Genomic DNA, 18992 nt, shown 5'->3' with positions numbered 1-18992 from the left:
TTCGATCGCTGGTCCAGGAAGATCCCACATGCCGTGGAGCAACTAAGCCCGTGTGCCACAACTACTGAGCCCACGCGCCACAACTGCTGAGCCTGTGCTCTAGAGCCCGCGCGCCTACAGCCTGTGCTCCGCAACAAGAGAAGCCACCGCGATGAGAAGCCCGCGCACCGCAACCAAGACCCAACGCAGCCAAAAATAAAAAATTTTAAAATGCAGGTAGAGGTTCCACGAGGGACTTCACTGTTACTAAATATACTGCAGGATCCAAAGCATGTGCTAGCCAGGATGGGCTCTGAGCCCAGGGCACATGGGGCGGGGCGGGGGAACGCGAGCAGCTGGCTGAGCTCCTGCTGCCCCGTCACCCCGGTGTGGTGCCCCCAGACCATCACATCACGTGACACGGAAGCTGGGACACGCCTTACGGTCCCCGTGTCCTGACCAATTCAGAACCTGACACACAGCGCTCAGAAATGGCTGCAAGTGAGTAAGTGAATCGGGGACCAAAGGAACGCTGAATCGACCCCAGGAAGCAGCTCCAATAGCGAGTCACAGGGCCCAAACTTGGGTAACAATCAGTTAGTCCAGGTGAGGCCAGGAAAAGCCAGGTGAGCTGCTAGGGGACGTGTCTGATGACAAAATCACTATTCATCTCACACGTGAAGAGACAGCCCCCTGCCGACCCCAAGAGCCAGCAACAAATCTGAGCTGGGAGACCAGGGAGAGAACTGCGATTGGCTGAGACCCACAGGAAACAAGTGGTTACAGAGATGGCTCCTGGACTGAGGCCCTGGCCTCCCAGGGCCCGGGTCAGGAGGCAGACATGACCCCACCACACGAGTCTACTATCAAATGATAGCCCAAATCGGGGCTGATCCCAGGTACTGGGACAGTGATATACGGGCAGCTGGTGACAAGGCTGAGGAGGAATCCCAGCACTGAGAGACAGGAGGTCTGCTCCACAAGGAGAGGAGCTCCAGACGGGTCCCACCTGGACCATCTGCGCCCACCTCCGTTATCTCTACCTCCCGGGGACCACGGTGGGGTCAGTGGGAAGTGACAGCAAGGTAGATTTTAGGGCTCACTACACGGAAAAACTTTCTGGGGGAAAAACAGACTTGTGCAGAACTCAAGTGTTTGGCCTTCTACAGGCGGGGCTCCCGGACCCCCGCTTTGTGTGCGGGTAGCACGGGGTCAGCGCTGGAAGCAGAAATCTGTGCCCGCGGCTCCCGGCGGCCCTGAGTCTGTTCTCACAAACGCGACGGAGAAGCGTGAAGCATAACCGGGCCCTCTGGGGTCCTGTGTGCAAAGTGGACTCTGGCGGCTACTTAGAGGGAAAGGAACTGATCTCTTAAAACCGAGATTACAGGCACCTCAGAGACATTGCGAGCTCGGTTCCAGACCCCTGCAATACAGGGAATTTAGAAATAGAGTTGGTCAAACGAATTTTTTGGTTTCCCAGTGCATATAAAAGTTATGTTTTGGGCTTCCCTGGTGGCGCAGTGGTTGGGAGTCCGCCTGCCGATGCAGGGAACGCGGGTTTGTGCCCCGGTCCGGGAGGATCCCGCGTGCCGCGGAGCGGCTGGGCCCGTGGGCCGTGGCCGCTGGGCCTGCACGTCCGGAGCCTGTGCTCCGCGACGGGAGAGGCCGCGGCGGTGCGAGGCCCGCGTACCGAAAAAAAAAAAAAAAAAAAAAAAGTTATGTTTCTACTACACTGTAGTCTATTAAGTGTGCAATAGCATTATGTCTAAAAAAGCAATGTACATACCTTAAATAAAAAAGAATTTATTGCTAAAAAATGCTCACCATCATCTGGGCTTTCAGTGAGTTGTAATCTTTTTGCAACAGCAACTGTTGCAACCAAAGTCACTGATCTTGGGTCACCATAACAAATACAAGAATAATGAAAAAATTTGAAATATTCCAAGAATTACCAAAATGTGACACGGAGACGTGAAGGGAGCAAATACTGTTGGAAAACGGGTGCTGGACAGAGTTGCTCAATGGAGAGTTGCCACAAGCCTTCAATTTGTTAAAAAAAAAATCTGTGAAGCGCAATAAAGTGAAGCGCAATAAAACAAGGTCTGCCTGTATAATAAAATGTTGATTACGAGCCCTCTTCCCTCTTCCCGGTGAGGAACAACCCTGGACCCATCGCTGCATGGGTCTGGGCTGAGACGTTCTTGTTCTCTGTTGCTAAGAGAAAATGGCCCTTGCAGAAAACACGATAAAATCCACATAATCTCATCCCGTTATGACATTTGTAAAGAAAGACTGTTATCACAAAATACCCTTATCTATGATGGTAGACACAAGACATTACAAGCAATGTGTCCACTGAGAAAAATAAATTTTGTTTAAAAACAGAAACAACCAGAAACCCAGCTGCCTGGTTTGTAACTGCCCTTCCTCTTACTTTGCCCAGCCGGGCCCTCTGTCCTGCCAGAGGGAGCCACCAGCCCTCTTTGACACTGGAAGTCACCTTCTCCCCTTCACTTTTTTACGCTTTAATTAAAAATATCAAGTATCCGAGTTTTCTCAAAAATGCCTCGGGCTTCCCTGGTGGCGCAGTGGTTGAGAGTCCGCCTGCTGATGCAGGGGACACGGGTTCGTGCCCCGGTCCGGGAAGATCCCACGTGCCGCGGAGCGGCTGGGCCCGTGAGCCACGGCCGCTGAGCCTGCGCGTCCGGAGCCTGTGCTCCGCAACGGGAGAGGCCACAACAGCGAGAGGCCCGCGTAACGCCAAAAAAAAAAAAAAAAAAAAAAGAAGCCTCTTTCCAGGTTCCCACTGAAAAACCTCATCAATTCATTCCTATTTAGATACAATAGGTGCCGCTGACGATGGGAAAAGAACTTTGGCAAATTAGTCTGTCGTGAGCTGCTCTTATTACCCGAGATTCGCCATTTAAAAGATGACAACAAAACTGTAGGATTTGTTGCCCTGGGATACTGCGTTCATTTCAGGAATTATGGGAAGGAAAAAAGTAAGACTTGCTTGGCCACTAACATACAGATAAACATCGGGTACCGGAGACATTTTGGAATCTAACGCTTAACTGCTTACAGGTTTGCTTTTGTTTTTGTTTTTAAAGTACCGGCTTAAAAATAGAGGCTGAGTTTTCTTTTCCCGGGCCTGCCTGGCTGACTGTAGCGCGCCTGCTGCAAACCCAAAGCAGCCGTTGGCAGCTCAGAGCCCCGCGCCACCGACTGCGCTGCGGGGGGCGATTCGTGATGCCCCCATTTCTATATTTAGTCCCAGCTGAAGGGGTGTGGGTGCCGGCCTCCTATATTAAGAAAACGATAGTAAGTTCATCTTATTTTAACTAGCCCACCGGTTGGAAATTACAGGGGGAGTTATCCTAAGAGCCGGTTGAGCGACAGCCTCCCGAGACTTGTCTGGCTTCTCCCCCTTCAGGTTCCAAATGTACTTGCAGGTCTCTGGGAACCGGGACCAAGGGCAGAGGAGTATTAATTAAGGTAGCTAATAAAGGTTGTTTTTGGAAATTAATGCACAGTGAGTGAGGATGATTGGTTTCTAATGACAAATGTCAAAGGTGGGATCTGGCGGAGGCCTCAGGCACAGCTGGATGCGGCTCCCCCCTGGCCCCGGGGCAGCGCAGGCCCAGGGAGCCGGGGTGGGGTGGGGGTGGGGGCTGCCCGGCCACGAGGCCACGTCTTACTTCTGTATCAGGGAACTGCAGAAGGTCACAATTAAGTTTGCTTACTGCTGTTTGAGAATCAATGCCTTCCCTGTTTTGAACAGGCAACAGGGGAAGTAGGGCACACGTGTTCCTGCCCCAAATGCCATGGAGAGCAGGGAAAGGTGGCAGTGGTTACGCACGAGCCCCTCCCAGTGGGACGTGGTGGCCTCGCCGGAGTCCACACAAGGCAAGGTCACGCCTTTGATGGCCCACAACCACTCTGGAGGGCGTCAGTTTCCTCCCAGGAGTCCAGGCCGCAGGCAGGGGTGAGGCTAACACAGAAGAATTCACGCTCCTGACGCTGAGCAGGAAAGACACCGTTAGGGGACGTCTGCCGTGTGTGCCCCTAGTGATCGCAACCAAAGGGGAAGCAAAAGCTGACTAACGGGGCACCACAACCCCAAGCACCGGTCCGTTCGTAGGGAAGGACGTGCGCAGGCTGTAGAGCCGGCTGGGTTTCTCAGGTGAGATGCTTTGCAGCTCAGGAAGCAGAGGGGCCAGGAGCCTCACACGTCCCCAGCTGCTCAGGGGACCAGTGCGGGCAGGAGGAAACCAGTTCCGGGATGGGTGTCAGCAGGCCCTTTGGGCGGGGAGGCAGCAAGCAAGCTCACGGGCAGCTCATAGCGCCTGGGGCTTCAGGGCTGTAACCAGACCCCAGCTCCCGCCCTTCCATCCAGATGGACAGGAAGCTGCTCTCTGGAGCCTTCGCGGCAGAGAACAGTACTTTCAGAAACAAGGATTCTTGGAAAGTGAGAACTGGAAGGAACGGGGGCCATCGCCTAACACAACTCAGCCTCGCGATGAAGAAACGGGGGTCCACACTGGCCTTCACGCCCTCACCTCTTGACCCCATGAGACCAGAATCTCCTCGAAAGGAGGAAACACGGCTTCCGGGCCTCCTTGCTTCGTCCCTGGCCACAGGTTGGACACCCACTCTAGCACGCAGCAGAGGCTCCAACAAAACGAGGTCACAGAGCTGGAGAGGAGCATCTGTGCCTCCTTCTGCATTTTTCTGTGAAATCGGTTCCTCCTCCAGGTGCAGAGGACCGCTTTTTCATAACTGCCCCACGAAACCCGAGCAGACACGAGCGTCTGTGCAGGGGTCGCACGCCTCGCCTCGCCTCCCAGACCTCCTTCGCTTGGCGGGGGCTCCTCTCGGCCCGCGTGCCCCCTGCCAGGCCGGGGCTGCCGTTTCTGCCTCCCCCTCTTCCTTCAGGTCCCGCGAGGTCCCCCTCGGGCAGCCGTGTGTGTCCCCTTGGCGGCTGGGCGCTCGTGTGCAGACGTGCTGCAGGAGCGCTTCTGTCTCTGGACGTCTCAGGCGGCGCAGTGACTGCGTCCCCGAGCCCCCCACGGGGCTGGCACATGGCAGCGGCTGCCAGATGCTCACCGAGTCAGGGGCTGTCCTCACGTGTCCTCTGGGGGGCTGACCTGCTGTTGCCCCCGTCAGTTCTGGGGCCCCTCTGCTCACTCAGGGACCGTCTTCTCTCTCTCATCTTCACTCTCTTTGGTCCCTTCACTCAGCACGTGGCCCGTCTACACCGCAGGGAAGGGATCCGTCCAGGCCTGGGGAGCAAGCAGGCCGGGGTGGGGGCCGTTTTACAGGGGGTGGTCAGGAAAGCCCTCTCCTTTTCTCCAGAGACCAGAAGACAGAGAGAGGGATCTGCGCAGCTGTTTGGGGACCACAACCCCGGCAGAGGGACGAGCAGGCGGAGGGCCCGCAGGTGGAGGTGCCCTCCCGCCACCACATCCCAGGAACTCGAGGAGCAGAGCCCAGCAGCTGACATGGTGGGGCGGGAGGCGTGTGGCGAGACGGGTCCTGGAGGCCTCGGGAGCGGAGAAGCGGCACGAGCGGAAGGCTGGGCTTCTGCTTGGAGTCAGACGGGAGCCAGCGAGGGGGCCGAGCAGGCCCGGCTTGACCTGCCTTTGGCTCTGAGTGGACCAGGGAGGCTGCTGGGCTGCTCCTGGTCACGGAACTCGGACCAGGTGTGAGGCCATTTCCACGGTAAGGCGCATGTCCCGGAGGCGATGGTGGAGGTGGCGAGAACTCAGGTTCTGACGTTTTGAACGTAGAGCCCGAAGGACTGGCTGACAGATGAGGCAGAGCCTTGGAGTGAGACTGAGTCCCGGAGGACCGCAGGCATTCTGGCTCGACAAGCAGAAGGGTGGCCTGGCCGCCACCACAGGGGGAGCAGTGGAGCTCCGTGCCGGACATCAAGTCGGAGAGGCCCGTCCCGAAGAAGCAGCTAGAGTCAGGAGCCGCCGGCCTAGGCTGGTGTGAGACACAGGAGTCCCGGGGTGGGCGGGGGGGAGTGCAGGGGCGAGGATGGGGCCCCGGGTACCCGATGCCGGGCAGGACAGGAAGGAAGGCGTAACGGCACAGGGACTGAAGGGGTGGCAGCGGGCGGAGGAGAGCAGGGAAGGGCGATCCTGGGCCTTGGGAAGGAGGTGGCAGGGTGGAGGGGAGCCGGCTGAACTGTGAGGGCCAGACCCGTCCACCGGCTTTGGGTCAGAAATGACTTTGACAGGAGGCACGGGTTGCAGCAGGCTCCAGGGAGGACCCTGAGAGGGACTGGACTCGGGGGACGGGAGGGATGGAGTGCAGACACCCCAGGGTGCCGCGCAGAAAGCGCGGTGCTGGGGGTGGGGAGAGTGGGTCAGGCAGACACGCGTCCCCTGCAGGAGCGTGGGCACCACAGGGCACTGTGAAGCACAGGGCAGAGCCTGTCCTATGAGTGGGCCCAACCCAGAAGCTCAGTCTGAGGACATGGGAGCCACATGCCCAGCTGGATTTACGGCCCGTGATTCTAACAGAGAAAAGCTGCCAATGGCTCGGGACATGGCCACCGGGCAGCGTCACCTCAAACCGTCTTTCCAAAAGATTTCTTTCATTCACTCAATGGCCGTTCACCGAGCTCCTTCTCTGCAGAGCACCACGGGAGACAGGCAAGGGACAGGGGGACGTCCAGGAGACGAGCGCCTGAGAAAACCACAACCAGCACGGGGGGCAGGACGAGAGAGGCCGTGGCGTGGAGCGGGGTGAAGGGCGTGCAGCTGCCTGGGAGGGAGGGGCTCAGGGGGCACCAGGAGGGCGTGGGATTTGGGATGGGCAGGCGGACGGCGCCAGGTGGGAAGAACAGGGTGAACAAAGACACCGAGACAGGAGAGCAAGAGGCGCGTTGAGGGGAAGAAAGGCACAGGCTGAGCGCAGGGAGCCGTGAGCCGCGAGGCAGCAGGGGCCCACGGCTAAGAGCCACGCACACCACGGGCAGAGCTGGGGCGCCCCCATCACTGGGGTCTCCCCTCTGATCTGGCCCTCACGGCCAGATGGGTCTTGGCAAAGCACAGTGGTCCCGGCTTTGGGGAGCACGCTTCCTTTCACATCCGGCCAGTTGTGGCAGCAACACCCCCTCTCGGGCTGGGAAACCCACGCGGAAACAGCCGACAGAGGGCCGGGCGAGGAGAGTCCCCCAGGAAAGAAATCAGAGCAAAGGACATCTCAGGAACCAACACGGGAGAAGGGAACGCCATCTTCAAGAAGATGAATCAAAGGCGCAGACACAAAACCAACGCCCCCTTTTCATCAAATTATGAAAAAGTCATGTTTCATGATCCGAGTTAAAATTCACTGACACAAAACACACCTTAGAAAACAAACAGACCTGCAAACAAAAACAATGAAAAGAAGTTTTTCTATTTCAGGCAAGCCTTTTTTATTATTATTCATTTTATATGCTGCTACCTTACTGAATTTTTAATTCTTTGAGTTACTTTTATCACTGAATCTCTTGGGTTCGCCAGGTATGTTACTGCGCCATCTGCAAAGCCAGATAGCTTTACTTCTTTTCTGCCACTTCCTGTGCCTTTATTTTTTTCCTCCTGTTTTACTGCAGTGGCTAAAATCTCCAAAACAACGTTAACTAGGGTCCCTTGCCTTACTCCTAACCTCAGGGGACGATCCTCTGGGCTCCCCTCTGAGTAAGATGCTCACTCTAGGGCTTTTATCATGTTTGGGAAGTAAAATCAATTCCTACTCCTAGTGTTTTTATCAAGGATGGGTGTCTGGGTGAGTGACTGTGGCAAGAACCTAAAGAGCCCCGCAGATAGCTGCTGGGTCACCCCTTTCAGCCGACCACGGGGGAGGGGAGAGCGGAGGAGAAATGGCCTTTTCTGGGCTGAGATCCCAGAACTACCAAGAGGAGAAAGAGAGGACTGCACATTGATTCATGCAGGACTCAGAAGGCAGAAGCCAAAAGCCCGGCCAGCGCTTCTGCACAGAGGCCCTGAAATTCAGAACCACGGAGAAGCAGCCAGCCTGCCTTCCCACACAGCAAAACGAGGGCCCTCTGCTCACTCCCTGCGTCTTTTCTATCCCCTCGATGAATTATCGGAGGCTCTGTCCCTGCAGCCAGGAAAGGAGGGAAGACCCAGCGTCTGACAGGAGTCCTGGATTCCATCTGTGATTTCCAACCCTTCCTACTACATCTCTCACCAGTTCAGCGTTGCCAAGATCTGTGTTGTGTGTGTGTTTTTTAAGTCGCAGGGTAGGAGCCAGTCCTGAAGACGAAGACTATCCCATGTGTGAAAATCACAGAAAACAGGACAGGGAGGAGGTTTTCAAAGACCCATACACAGTGCAGAATTACTGAATAAAAGCCAAATTAGCACCCATCTCAGTTCACCGTTTCCTCCTGCGATTGGCATCTACTGATTTACAGTTTACAGGAGACTTTCATTCAAATGACTTAGACACCATTCCTGCCGACAGTATTCTCTCTATAGGAAAATACAATAAAATCACAGGACTCAGTGTTTCCAGTCCGGTATTTATTTTGTTCCTTCACGCCTGGTGAGTTATGAGGCACTATAAGAAGTGATTAGGTTTGGTAAGATTATTAGGCATGGTTTTCAAATCATGAGCACAAAACCCCTACTAAAATAGGCACTAAACATTGTAAAGCCATTGTAGACGCTTCTTTAACACGCGTTAAAAAACGTGCTTGTTTTAAATGCAGCCGCACAGCCTCCGTAAATGAGCACGATGTGCTGTAGGTTTCTAGGGGATTCCAACAGTTCCCTCGCTTCCTGCATTTCACGGATGCCTCTCAGCATGTGAGGAAAGATCGGACTGAAGAGTATAAACTTTTTGCCAAGGAGACAGTGATGATGGAAATGCCACATTTAGTGAACTTCCAACATCTGGATGAAATAAGCAAAATTTCTAGCATAGAGTTTCACAAATTTCAGGTAGAGCGGAGCTCTATGAGGCTCAAAGACAGTTCTTAGCAGTTACAGAAGCCCGGCCTTTGGCTGACAAGGGCTGGCAAAGAACAAGAAGGCTGGTAAGGCCACGGCTGCTCTCAGAGAAGAAAGATACCCTGATTGTCACAACATTCACGGGGCTGGAAAGCACCCTTTGTTGTAAAGTAGAGCTTCCCTTAGGTAGGACTAAGTTAATCATGTCTAAGGGCGTCGCGAGCAGAGTTTAGTTGAAAGAGGAAAATAATCATGAAATTGAAAAAGAAATACACAGAAGAGGATTAGTTAAAAAAAGAAACAAACTTGAAAAATATATCTCAGGGGCTTCCCTGGTGGCACAGTGGTTGAGAGTCCGCCTGCCGATGCAGGGGACGCGGGTTCGTGCCCTGGTCCGGGAAGATCCCACGTGCCGCGGAGCGGCTGGGCCCGTGAGCCATGGCCGCTGAGCCTGCGCATCCGGAGCCTGTGCTCCGCAACGGGAGAAGCCACAGCAGTGGGAGGCCCGCATACGGCAAAGAAAAAAAAAATCTCAGATCAGGGCCCATTCTCTGATTCTGACACGTCCAGGGCCCCTCATCACAAGCTTTTCAACCCAAGTCTGACCTGTGCCTCTTGTTCACGGAAGAAGCTTCTGCAAAGCACCTCTCTGGCTCTGTGTGAAACCCTGGAGCCAACACAAAGAATAAGACTGAGCCCTGCTCCTGAGGCATCCCCTGGTAGAAGTATCAGTGTAATCCTGCACAGAGTGGTACCACTGGAACTGGGTTTTGAAGGATCAACAGGAATTTTCAAGAGTGGAGAAGCAAGGAGAACTTGGCATTCCAGGCCACTGGAAATGAAGAGTGCAGACGAACGGCACGTGCAAGTTCCAGTCATGCCTGGGGGACGATGAATTGCTCGGTGCCCCCAGAGGAGCGGTGCCCGGACTCCACCACCCACACAACTTCTGCTAACGTCTAAACCACTTAAGAACATTTCCCCTTATGTTTTTCTTTAAAACGACTTGTTTTTTAAAGTTTACTTTGACCTCATCTGAGATGATAATCTCCATTAAATTACGGGTTTGATGTGCTACTTATATTTTCCCTAAATCACACAAAAAAATAATTACACACTGTTAAAGTAAAAAGTGTCCCTCTGGAGCCTGGAGCTAAGTCCTCTTGTGTTCCAGCCGTGGTTCCCAAGCTGGGAACTTCAAGGCCTGTATTTTCTGAGGTGGAATCTGATTAAAGGAAGAAACACATGCAAACGCCAGAGGCAAAAACATGCTGAATTAAGCCCTCTTTCTTAGCGGGTCACACTGTCACTCCCTGGTGACTTCACTGTCCCCCAAAGGGCCCTGCCCTGACCCACGGGCCGCCACTAAACATCTCGTGGCCATGAGCTCCCAGGGCTGCGTGTGACCCTCCCTTAGAACTGTCACCCATCTGACTTTCATTCCCAATTTTGAAAACAGGCGCCGACAGGATTTCAGCAATTTATTATGCAACCTCTTAAAAGTTTAAATGTACACTTCATTAAACACAAGAGCCTAAACTGGGTCAGATGGCAGCATGGCCTCCTGGGGGGAATTAACAAGGAACCAGGAGCAGGAAGGGGACAGCAAGAGTCACTGGTCCTTACCTCCGTGCACAAAGCCGTGCAGGGTGCAGTCGGAAGGCCCCACCAGGTGGATCAAGCTGGACTGGCTGTAGCTGACCGTGTTCGGCTCTGGAATCACAAAGGAGAGAGATTAGGCCACGGGACCAATCGATTCCCACGGCCAAAGGGCCCAACAGTGGCGACAGCGCCCTGATGTTCGCAGGGTCACTGAAGGCTTCCCGCTGTCATCACCTTAGGTGGGATTTCTCTAAGGAAAACCGTGGTCTCAAAACGCTCCAGTCCGTGAGGGGGGAAGGCTTTCGAGGATTAATTAGCCACTCTGCTAGTGGGTCATGACACTACTCCCTGGGGACACCAGTGTCCCCAGCGAGGCCCTGCCCTGACTCCCGAGCAGCAACTGAACACCTCCTGCCTATAAGCCCCCAGGGTTGGTATGACCCTCGCTTAGGAGACAGTCACCCACCTGACTTTCATTCTCAAGTTTGTGAACAGGCACTGACAATATTTTAGCAATTTATTATGCAACTTCTCAAAAGTTTAAATTTCGACTTCATTAAACACAACGGTAGGTGGAGACACGGAACTGGACAGAGACGCCACAGACGTGCATCCCTAGACCTCACCCTGGGACTCCTGCCAGCCCTCAGTCCCGACCCGGCCCCGGAGACACTGCACCGAAAGGTGTGCTGGCCTTTCCTCCAGTGTCCCCCGTTCATCTTCCCAGAGCACCAAGTCTCTGGGGGCATCCCTCACCCACGCGGCACTGCTGCTGCTGAAATATCTGTAAGAGGCTGCACTTCAAAAAAAAGATGAGGGCTTCCCTGGTGGCGCAGTGGTTGAGAGTCCGCCTGCCGATGCAGGGGACACGGGTTCGTGCCCCGGTCCGGGAGGATCCCACATGCTGCCAAGCGGCTGGGCCCGTGAGCCATGGCCGCTGAGCCTGCGCATCCGGGACCTGTGCTCCGCAACGGGAGAGGCCACAGCAGTGAGAGGCCCGCGTACCGCAAAAAAAAAAAAAAAAAAAAAGATGAAATAAAGCCCCATCTCCAGAAACCGATACTATCCCTCGACAGACTCTTCCAACGGGGGGTCTTCTGAGCAGACCCCACTGCTGTGCCTGCTTCCACCTTCCCAAGCCTCCCGGGAGGGATGACGCCCGTTTGTTTCCTGCCCGGACAGCTAGCACCCAGAAAGGGTAGCCCCTTCCTGCCCCAGCAAGCCCAAGCTGCCGAGGAAGCCAGCCTGCCGGCCCCCGAACGGCTGGGACAGCCTGCAGGTGAAGAAGGGTCCTTCCTGTCTCCGGCGGTGGGCAGAAAAGTCTGTGCAGGAAGTAACGCTGCTCAGGAGCCAGAAGGGGCGCCAACCCTGAGGTCGGGGCCTGGGTCTCTTAAGTGCCGACAGTTGCCTCCGAGACTTTTTCTGATGCTTCTCCACGTGGGATCTCAGACTGTGTGGTTGCCTGAAGGGGTCACGAAGTGGGAAAAACTGGAGTTCCGGTGAGCTGGGGCCTTAAGGATTGACTTCCAAACTCAAGGTATTTTCTATTTGTTCTCAAGCCTCACGGCTTAGACAGGTTTAGACTCAAGCTCTGAGCTCGCGTGTGAAGTGCCGTCTGCTCTGAGAAGCCCCTACGGGAAGGACTCAAGCATCTCCGGACGCTCTCAGCCGGAAGGGCCCTCGGCTGTGTCAGAAGCAATGAAGCGGCTGCAGCCTGGGGTGCGGGGTGGGATGGGGGGAGGGGTCTCTCGTTATTATCCACAGTCAAGTCCCACCTCCAGGGGTTCTGGCGACCGGCCTGCTTCCATGGCTCAGTGTGACTGGCAGAGGCGGGCGCCAGCCACCACAGGAGGTCTCAGCTCCCCCCCCGCCGGGTGAACCCTCAAGCCGGGGACGTCGAAAGCAGCAGCCTGTCGCGGCGTCAGGAGCTGGTGGTCAGCAGCTGAGTGGAGAACTCCGTCCCGAGAGGCCACAGTCTGAGGACTCGGCCGTCCAGCCCACCCACCCGCGTGTGGGCCCCGTGGGAGCAGGTGTGCAAGGATGCTATCTAAAACCAGCCAACAGATGACAGGATGACTCCAAAGGCTCTGGGAGGGGAGCTCCAGGGTCCCCTGGCGTCCCCGGGGATGCAGACGACCGGAGGGAGGAGATGCTTCCTCTCTCAGCTGCCTCCCAGGCCCCGGGGCGTCCAGAATGGCCTGGACCATCCGAGACCATCTGGGCCTCGGGTAATGTGGCCGGACGCGCTGCGCGGGATGAGAAGGGAGGCCCTGAGAAGGCGTCCAGAACTCTGCCCTGCCCGGTTCCTAATTTCACTCCAAGTGGAGAAGACGCACCCGAAACCCTCCTTGTGCTCAGGAAGTGCGGTAACAGCCCCGGCCAGTCAAGGGTGCACCCAGGGCCACGCCTACTCTGGCCTCGGGGCTTCAGATGGCCTGGGGAGACGGGGTGGAGGGGCACAGCCCAAGGGCCACAGAGGATGCCAGCGAAGTCCCTCTGCCACCAGAGCCATCAGAGAAACACTCCAGGCCAGCGCTGCCAGCCCACGACACCCCTGATCTCCAAGGACTGTCTCCCTTGGGCCTCTCTCTTCAAAGGATAAACAGGGCCCGAGAGCCCCGGGGTGCCCTCCTATGCTTTCTTTGCTTTGGGTCCCACTCATAGAAGACATCCCAGTAGCTACTTTACAGCACGAATGCAAACGAAAAGCCTCAAGCCTGGCCTGCTCTCGGGAGCTGCTCTGACCAGCTGAGAGGTTTGTGTGTGCACGATGACAAAAGAGTTTTTAAAAATTTCCAACAATGGAAATAGCATACAAAAATCTTTGTCATGTCAACTATCTACTTATTCGAATGACAAGCCACTTGAAATGACTATAACAACCTGGTCAAAGAGATGCCCCCCACTGTTCTGCAGTCATGTTTAAAGTATCAGTTAAGCCGTGTCTAATGATTCAGTGTGCTTGGAACTGGCACTGATGAGCTTCCAACGAGAGAAAACACCACAATTCTGATGGGAAAAAAAAATACACCTACGCACCCAACACCCAGGTCCTCCTATCCTGGGCTGTGGCCTGTAACTCAACGGGGCTCTGCAGGGTGGGACCGTGTCTGTGGGTTCACAGCCCCTGGATCAGGCACTTCCTGTCCTCAGTGGCCTTTCCCCCGTTCTTCACGTCCTGTTTCTTAGGGGAACTACAGGGAAACGTGAAGAGGATCTTCGAAGTTCAAGGTCAAGGCACAGACACCTGGGGCTTATCCGTGATCGCTGCCAGCACTGCCTTAACGAATGGATGGTGGGACTGGACAGGATTCCAGGTCGCTGTCCTTGAGGGTGAGGTGTACCACGTGTGACCAGAAGACAGGACTGGGCAGCCCCTCTCCTCACCCTCCCCCGTGCACGGCTGGACCACGTTTCCACCCTCTCCGCTGCACGGCTGCTCTCCTGCCACAGGAGAGTGAGTGGAAGTGCTGCATCCAGGCCCAAGCCGTCAAAACCCCCAAGAGGGGAGCCTCTCTGCTCTTTCCCCTCCCGAGGTGCCCCGAGAGCTACCTGATAAAAGGTGTGGAGTTACAGGACCAAAGGGCCTGAATCCCGAGTCCCCACCTCCTGGAGGAGATCCCCCGATTAGGAGTTCACAGGAAATAAACCTCTACTGAGTTATTAGGAGCTAGGATTTTAGAGTGTAAGCAGCTACAATGACCTTGACTAATGCAGTGCCTAATCTTTGAACCTGCGATTTCAAAATGAGGTCCAGAACCTGAGTTAGGTCCCCAGGGCAGCCAGAGACGAGCACAGAACTCCCTCTTCCGTGCTTGCAGCCGACGAACCTGAGGCACAGAAGGGCTAAGTCCCCACGGCGCAGAGCCGGGATCCAAGCCCAGAGGTCCGGCTCCAGACCCTGTATTCCTCCTCCTGCCTCCCCAACGCCCCCCAGGTCAAGTGCTGCTGGGAGCGGGGTGACGGGGCCTGGCCAGACCCTGGGGAGAAGGCTCTCCCACCCAGCGCAAGCCCCTAACGGGCACCAAGCACTCTTAGGGGCGGCTCCGGGCTGATCAGCCTGCGGGGGTGGCCGGGCACTGGCTGACCTCAGGGAGGCAGGGTCCAGGGCCTGAGCAGGGATGAGGGGTGGGTGTGACTCACCAAGACCCCGGCTGTCCCGGTAGTGGGGACCGGACTTAGAGGTGAACACTGCTTCAAACACAAAGGCCGGGGAAGAGGCAGGGCTGGTTTTTTAAGATTTATTTTTTATTTACTTATTTATTTTATTTACTTTTGGCTGCGTCGGGTTTTAGTTGCAGCACACAGGACCTTTGTTGAGGCATGCGGGCTCTTCGTTGTGGTGCGCGGGCTTCTCTCTAGTTGTGGCGTGCGGGTTTTCTCTTCTCTAGTTAACGGCACGCGGGTCCAAGAGCGCGTGGGCTCTGTAGTTTACGGGACGCGGGCCCTAGTTGAGGCGCGTGAGCTCAGTAGTTGTGGCGCACGGGCTTAGTTGCCCCATGGCATGTTGGATCTTAGTTCCCTAACGAGGGATCAAACCTGCATCCCCTGCATTGGAAGGCGGATTCTTTACCACTGGACCACCAGGGAAGTCCCAGGGCTGATTTTGTCATAAACCCAACAGCTCCCAGAAAGATGGTGGGTCACGTGGCCAAACAGTCCCTACATGGTTAAAGCTGGACAACTAATGGCCATGGGTTGAAGAATTCAAGGTAATTGTATTTTGTCTCATCAGACGGAGAAAACAATAAGAAAAATTGGGCCTGTAAAGAACTCCCAGACTCTCTGAAAAGACACCTGAAAGAGGAGGTTGGCCCCTTGTGGGGATTGCTAGGCAACAGCCACAGAGGCTGAAATGTGATTCTGGTTTCAAAAGTAACAGGGAGCGGCAGGTCCAGAGGGCCTTGCCGGCGCGGGGCGGGTGGCAACTCTCGGGCCAAGCCTGCCTCATCAGGGTGGGGCGGGGGTCCTCCCAGGAAGGGGGAGAGTGTTAGAAGACCCCAGTGACAAGAGCACACTGTAGTATTCAAAAAGTCCAGAGAATGGATATGTGACTTCCTTAAGAAGTGGTTAAAAGCCAGTCCCTATTGCTGAGAAAGATGCGGTTTTTTTTTGTTTGTTTGTTTGTTTGTTTTTCGGTACGCGGGCCTCTCACCGCTGTGGCCTCTCCCGCTGCGGAGCACAGGCTCCGGACGCGCAGGCTCAGCGGCCATGGCTCACGGGCCCAGCCGCTCCGCGGCATGTGGGATCTTCCCGGACCGGGGCACGAACCCATGTCCCCCGCATCGGCAGGCAGACTCTCAACCACTGCGCCACCAGGGAAGCCCAAAGCTGCGCTTTTATTAGGGCCAGAAAAGGAAAAAATAAAAGCTTGTAAAAACCTATCAAGATCCTTGTTGGATTTGGGGCCCTCCCCACGTTTGTGGGTAACACAGGACGACCTCATCTTGAGGTCCTTAACTTGATTCCACCTGCAAAGGCCCCTTCTGCGAATAAGGTCACAGTCACAGGGCCCAGGGACTGGGCGAGGACCTGTCTTCCAGGGTGAGGAGTGCTGCCTTTGGCCCGCTCCACCCTCTCTCCCAGGAACGCGCCCGGCACCGAGTCTGTGCCTTTCCCGAGGCCTCTCGGCCCCTCTGCGTCCCTCTGCAGTCCTCCGTGCCTTTGCCTGACCTGCCTCCTGAAAGCAGAGGCTGGGCCTGAGGTTGCTGCCTGATGGTGGCATGTGTCCCAGCGCCTGGATACACTTGAATCATCACAAGAGCCCGCAGGCCTGTGGACTACCGTCTATTTACATTTTATTGTTAAAAGATACAACTTTATCAGGTTTCATCAAAACAGCAACATTTTATTATACCAATAGGTTTTTCTTTTCTTCCTTTTTTTTTTTTTTTTTTTTTGGTGTTTGTTGAAAATGCAGAACAGTGGACTTCCCTGGTGGCACAGTGGTTAAGAATCTACCTGCCAATGCAGGGGACATGGGTTCGAGCCCTGGTCCGGGAAGGTCCCACACGCCACGGAGCCACTAAGCCCGTGCACCACAACTACTGAGCCTGCGCTCTAGAGCCCACGAGCCACAACTACTGAGCCCGCGTGCCACAACTACTGAAGCCCACACGCCTAGAACCCGTGCTCCGCAACAAGGCAAGCCACCGCAGTGAGAAGCCCGCGCACGACGACAAAGAGTAAGCCCCCGCTGGCCGCAACTAGAGAAAGTCCGCATGCATCAGCGAAGACCCAATGCAGCCAAAAATAAATAAATAAAATAAATAAAAAAGCAGAACAGTAAGGACACCAACCTCCAGTGCCCTGGCCTTCACTGTGGGCAGGTGAGGGTGGCACTCAGGAAGGATGAGCATGAGGGGAGCTCTACACAAGCCGCACAGACACTGCCAGAGGTGTCAAGCGCACCCCCGATAAACGACAGAATCCGAAACCCAGAAAGTCCTGTCCTAGTCTGCACGCCTGCGAGGTGTTCACCAGTCCCGACCCCCTACACCCACCCTGATGCCAAAGGTGGGCTGCAGCCAGGAAGGCAGGCGGGCGGGCAGGCGGAGCTTTCTCCAGCCCCTGCACTAGAGCTCACCGCGCTCCTCCTTAGCGGCAAGCGGGCAGAGCCCAGGGCACATGGAGCAGCAGAGGGACGCCCCGGGGCCGGCGCTCAGACGGCAGTCCAGGACCAGATCAGGAGCCACAGCACCCGCGCGCAGGGCCCCTGAGGAGTCGCTCCGGGACCCAACATGGAACGTGGACACTCATCACAGGAGCCCGGCCAACATGGGGAGGTTGAGGGCGTGCAGCCCGCTCTCCACACAGTAAGACGTGGTCACTGTGTGTGCAGAGGAGGGTGATGTGCGTCACCAGGCCCCAAGCCCCCAGGCCCAGCCCTGCACGGTGTTCTGGCAGGGACTCGGGAAGCCTCCCTCACCTGTTTGGACTGTGGAGGCGCGTCCTGTTAAAGCCGACAGCCCGGACTTACAGGCACAAGGATGAAGACTGGAAGGCAGCAGCCCCGGGCGCTCAGAGTCTGTCTAACTTGAGGCCGCGTCTGGGCGGCGGGCCGGGGAACAACAATGTGGGAAACGCTGCTGCCCTTCTGTCTTTTTCATGAGCTGGAAATCCCGTCCAGAACACACTCTCAGGCGAACTTGGGGGACAAATTCTCCGTGGCCAGGCGTGCGTCCCTCTGCCTGGGCAGCAGGGCCTCTCCCCACGGGGGCCTCCAGGTCAGCACTCTACGGGAGCAGACGCACCGAGGCCTGCGGGGTTGTCCCCCCATCCCCATGGTCGGCTGTGCGACTGGGAAGGGGCTTGCAAGGTGCAGGGCCAAGGGAACAGTGCTCCCGGGACCCCAGGGCCTGTCCCAGGAGACAGCACCAGGGGACACACCGGCCCAGGAAGAGGACGCTCGTGAAGTGGCTGCGCTGCCTCGGCCCCGGCCCACACCCCAGCTCCTACCTGGGTTCAGGACGGGCTGGATGATGTCCCCGTTCCGCCACGTGGTCTCCATGCGCTCCAGCTTCTGGGCCTCGTAGCGCTTGCGGCCCTCCTCCTCCTGCCCCTGCCGGGAGTACTGCGGGGGGCACGGGAGAGGGTCAGGTCTGGGCCCCAGGCTCGGCTGCTGTGCGCGCTGCCTTTCTGTGACTGGAACTGTCTATTCTTTCTCTGATAGTATATGTTTAATATAAATAACGAAAACACAGAGAAGGGGAAAATATCATGTATTCTTCCCCCTGCAAGAGTGCCTGGGTCAAATGTTTGCGTTACGTCCTCCCTAGAATTATTTTCATGCCCGGGTATAAATAAAAGGTACTGCCATGCTGTATGTGAAGTTCAAAGTCATGGTATTTCCTCCTCTCCCTGTATCCTCCTACCATAATTTATGTGATGGATCCGTCATATCTGGGCCTTTAGTTTGCTCCCAATTTTTGACCATTAAAACAATATCAGGGACTTCCCTGGTGGCGCAGTCGTTAAGAATCCGCCTGCTAATGCAGGGGACACGGGTTTGAGCCCTGGTCCGGGAAGATCCCACATGCTGCGGAGCAACTAAGCCCGTGCGCCACAACTACTGAGTCTGCGCTCTAGAGCCCGTGAGCCACAACTACTGAGCCTGCGTGTTGCAACTACTGAAGCCCACGCACCTAGAGCCCGTGCTTCGCAACAAGACAAGCCACCGCAATGAGAAGCCCGCGCAACGCAATGAAGAGTAGCCCCCGCTCGCCGCAACTAGAGAAAGCCCGTGTGCAGCAACGAAGACCCAATGCCGCCAAAAATAAATACATAAATAAATGTATATAAAAAAAAATCATACTGACAATCTCAGCCACTTACCATGTTATACCTACCCCATTCCTTCCTGGGATTCTTTCCTGGACATAGAACTACAGAGTCAGGGAGCCCCAGGAAGGCTGCACCCCCTCTCCCACAAACAGGGAG

The 18992-nt window shown here is 55.7% G+C and overlaps 1 protein-coding gene across 1 annotated transcript in view; it reads right to left on the bottom strand.

Moving 5' to 3' along the window:
• The window catches only part of ACOT7 (acyl-CoA thioesterase 7), a 90660-nt gene that overhangs the window by 38094 nt on the left and 33574 nt on the right, over positions 1–18992 (bottom strand). Inside the window, exons 5-6 of the mRNA XM_060141605.1 lie at positions 18012–18126; positions 10578–10664 (exon numbers count right to left, since the gene is read on the bottom strand). Of these exons, the coding sequence (XP_059997588.1) occupies positions 10578–10664; positions 18012–18126 (202 nt within the window). The remainder of the gene's footprint in view (positions 1–10577; positions 10665–18011; positions 18127–18992) is intronic.

The sequence above is a fragment of the Lagenorhynchus albirostris genome, chromosome 2, assembly GCF_949774975.1.
Source record: "Lagenorhynchus albirostris chromosome 2, mLagAlb1.1, whole genome shotgun sequence".
NCBI lineage: Eukaryota > Metazoa > Chordata > Mammalia > Artiodactyla > Delphinidae > Lagenorhynchus > Lagenorhynchus albirostris.
Note: the sequence above shows the minus strand (reverse complement) of the source record. Positions and strands in the feature narration are given on the sequence as shown.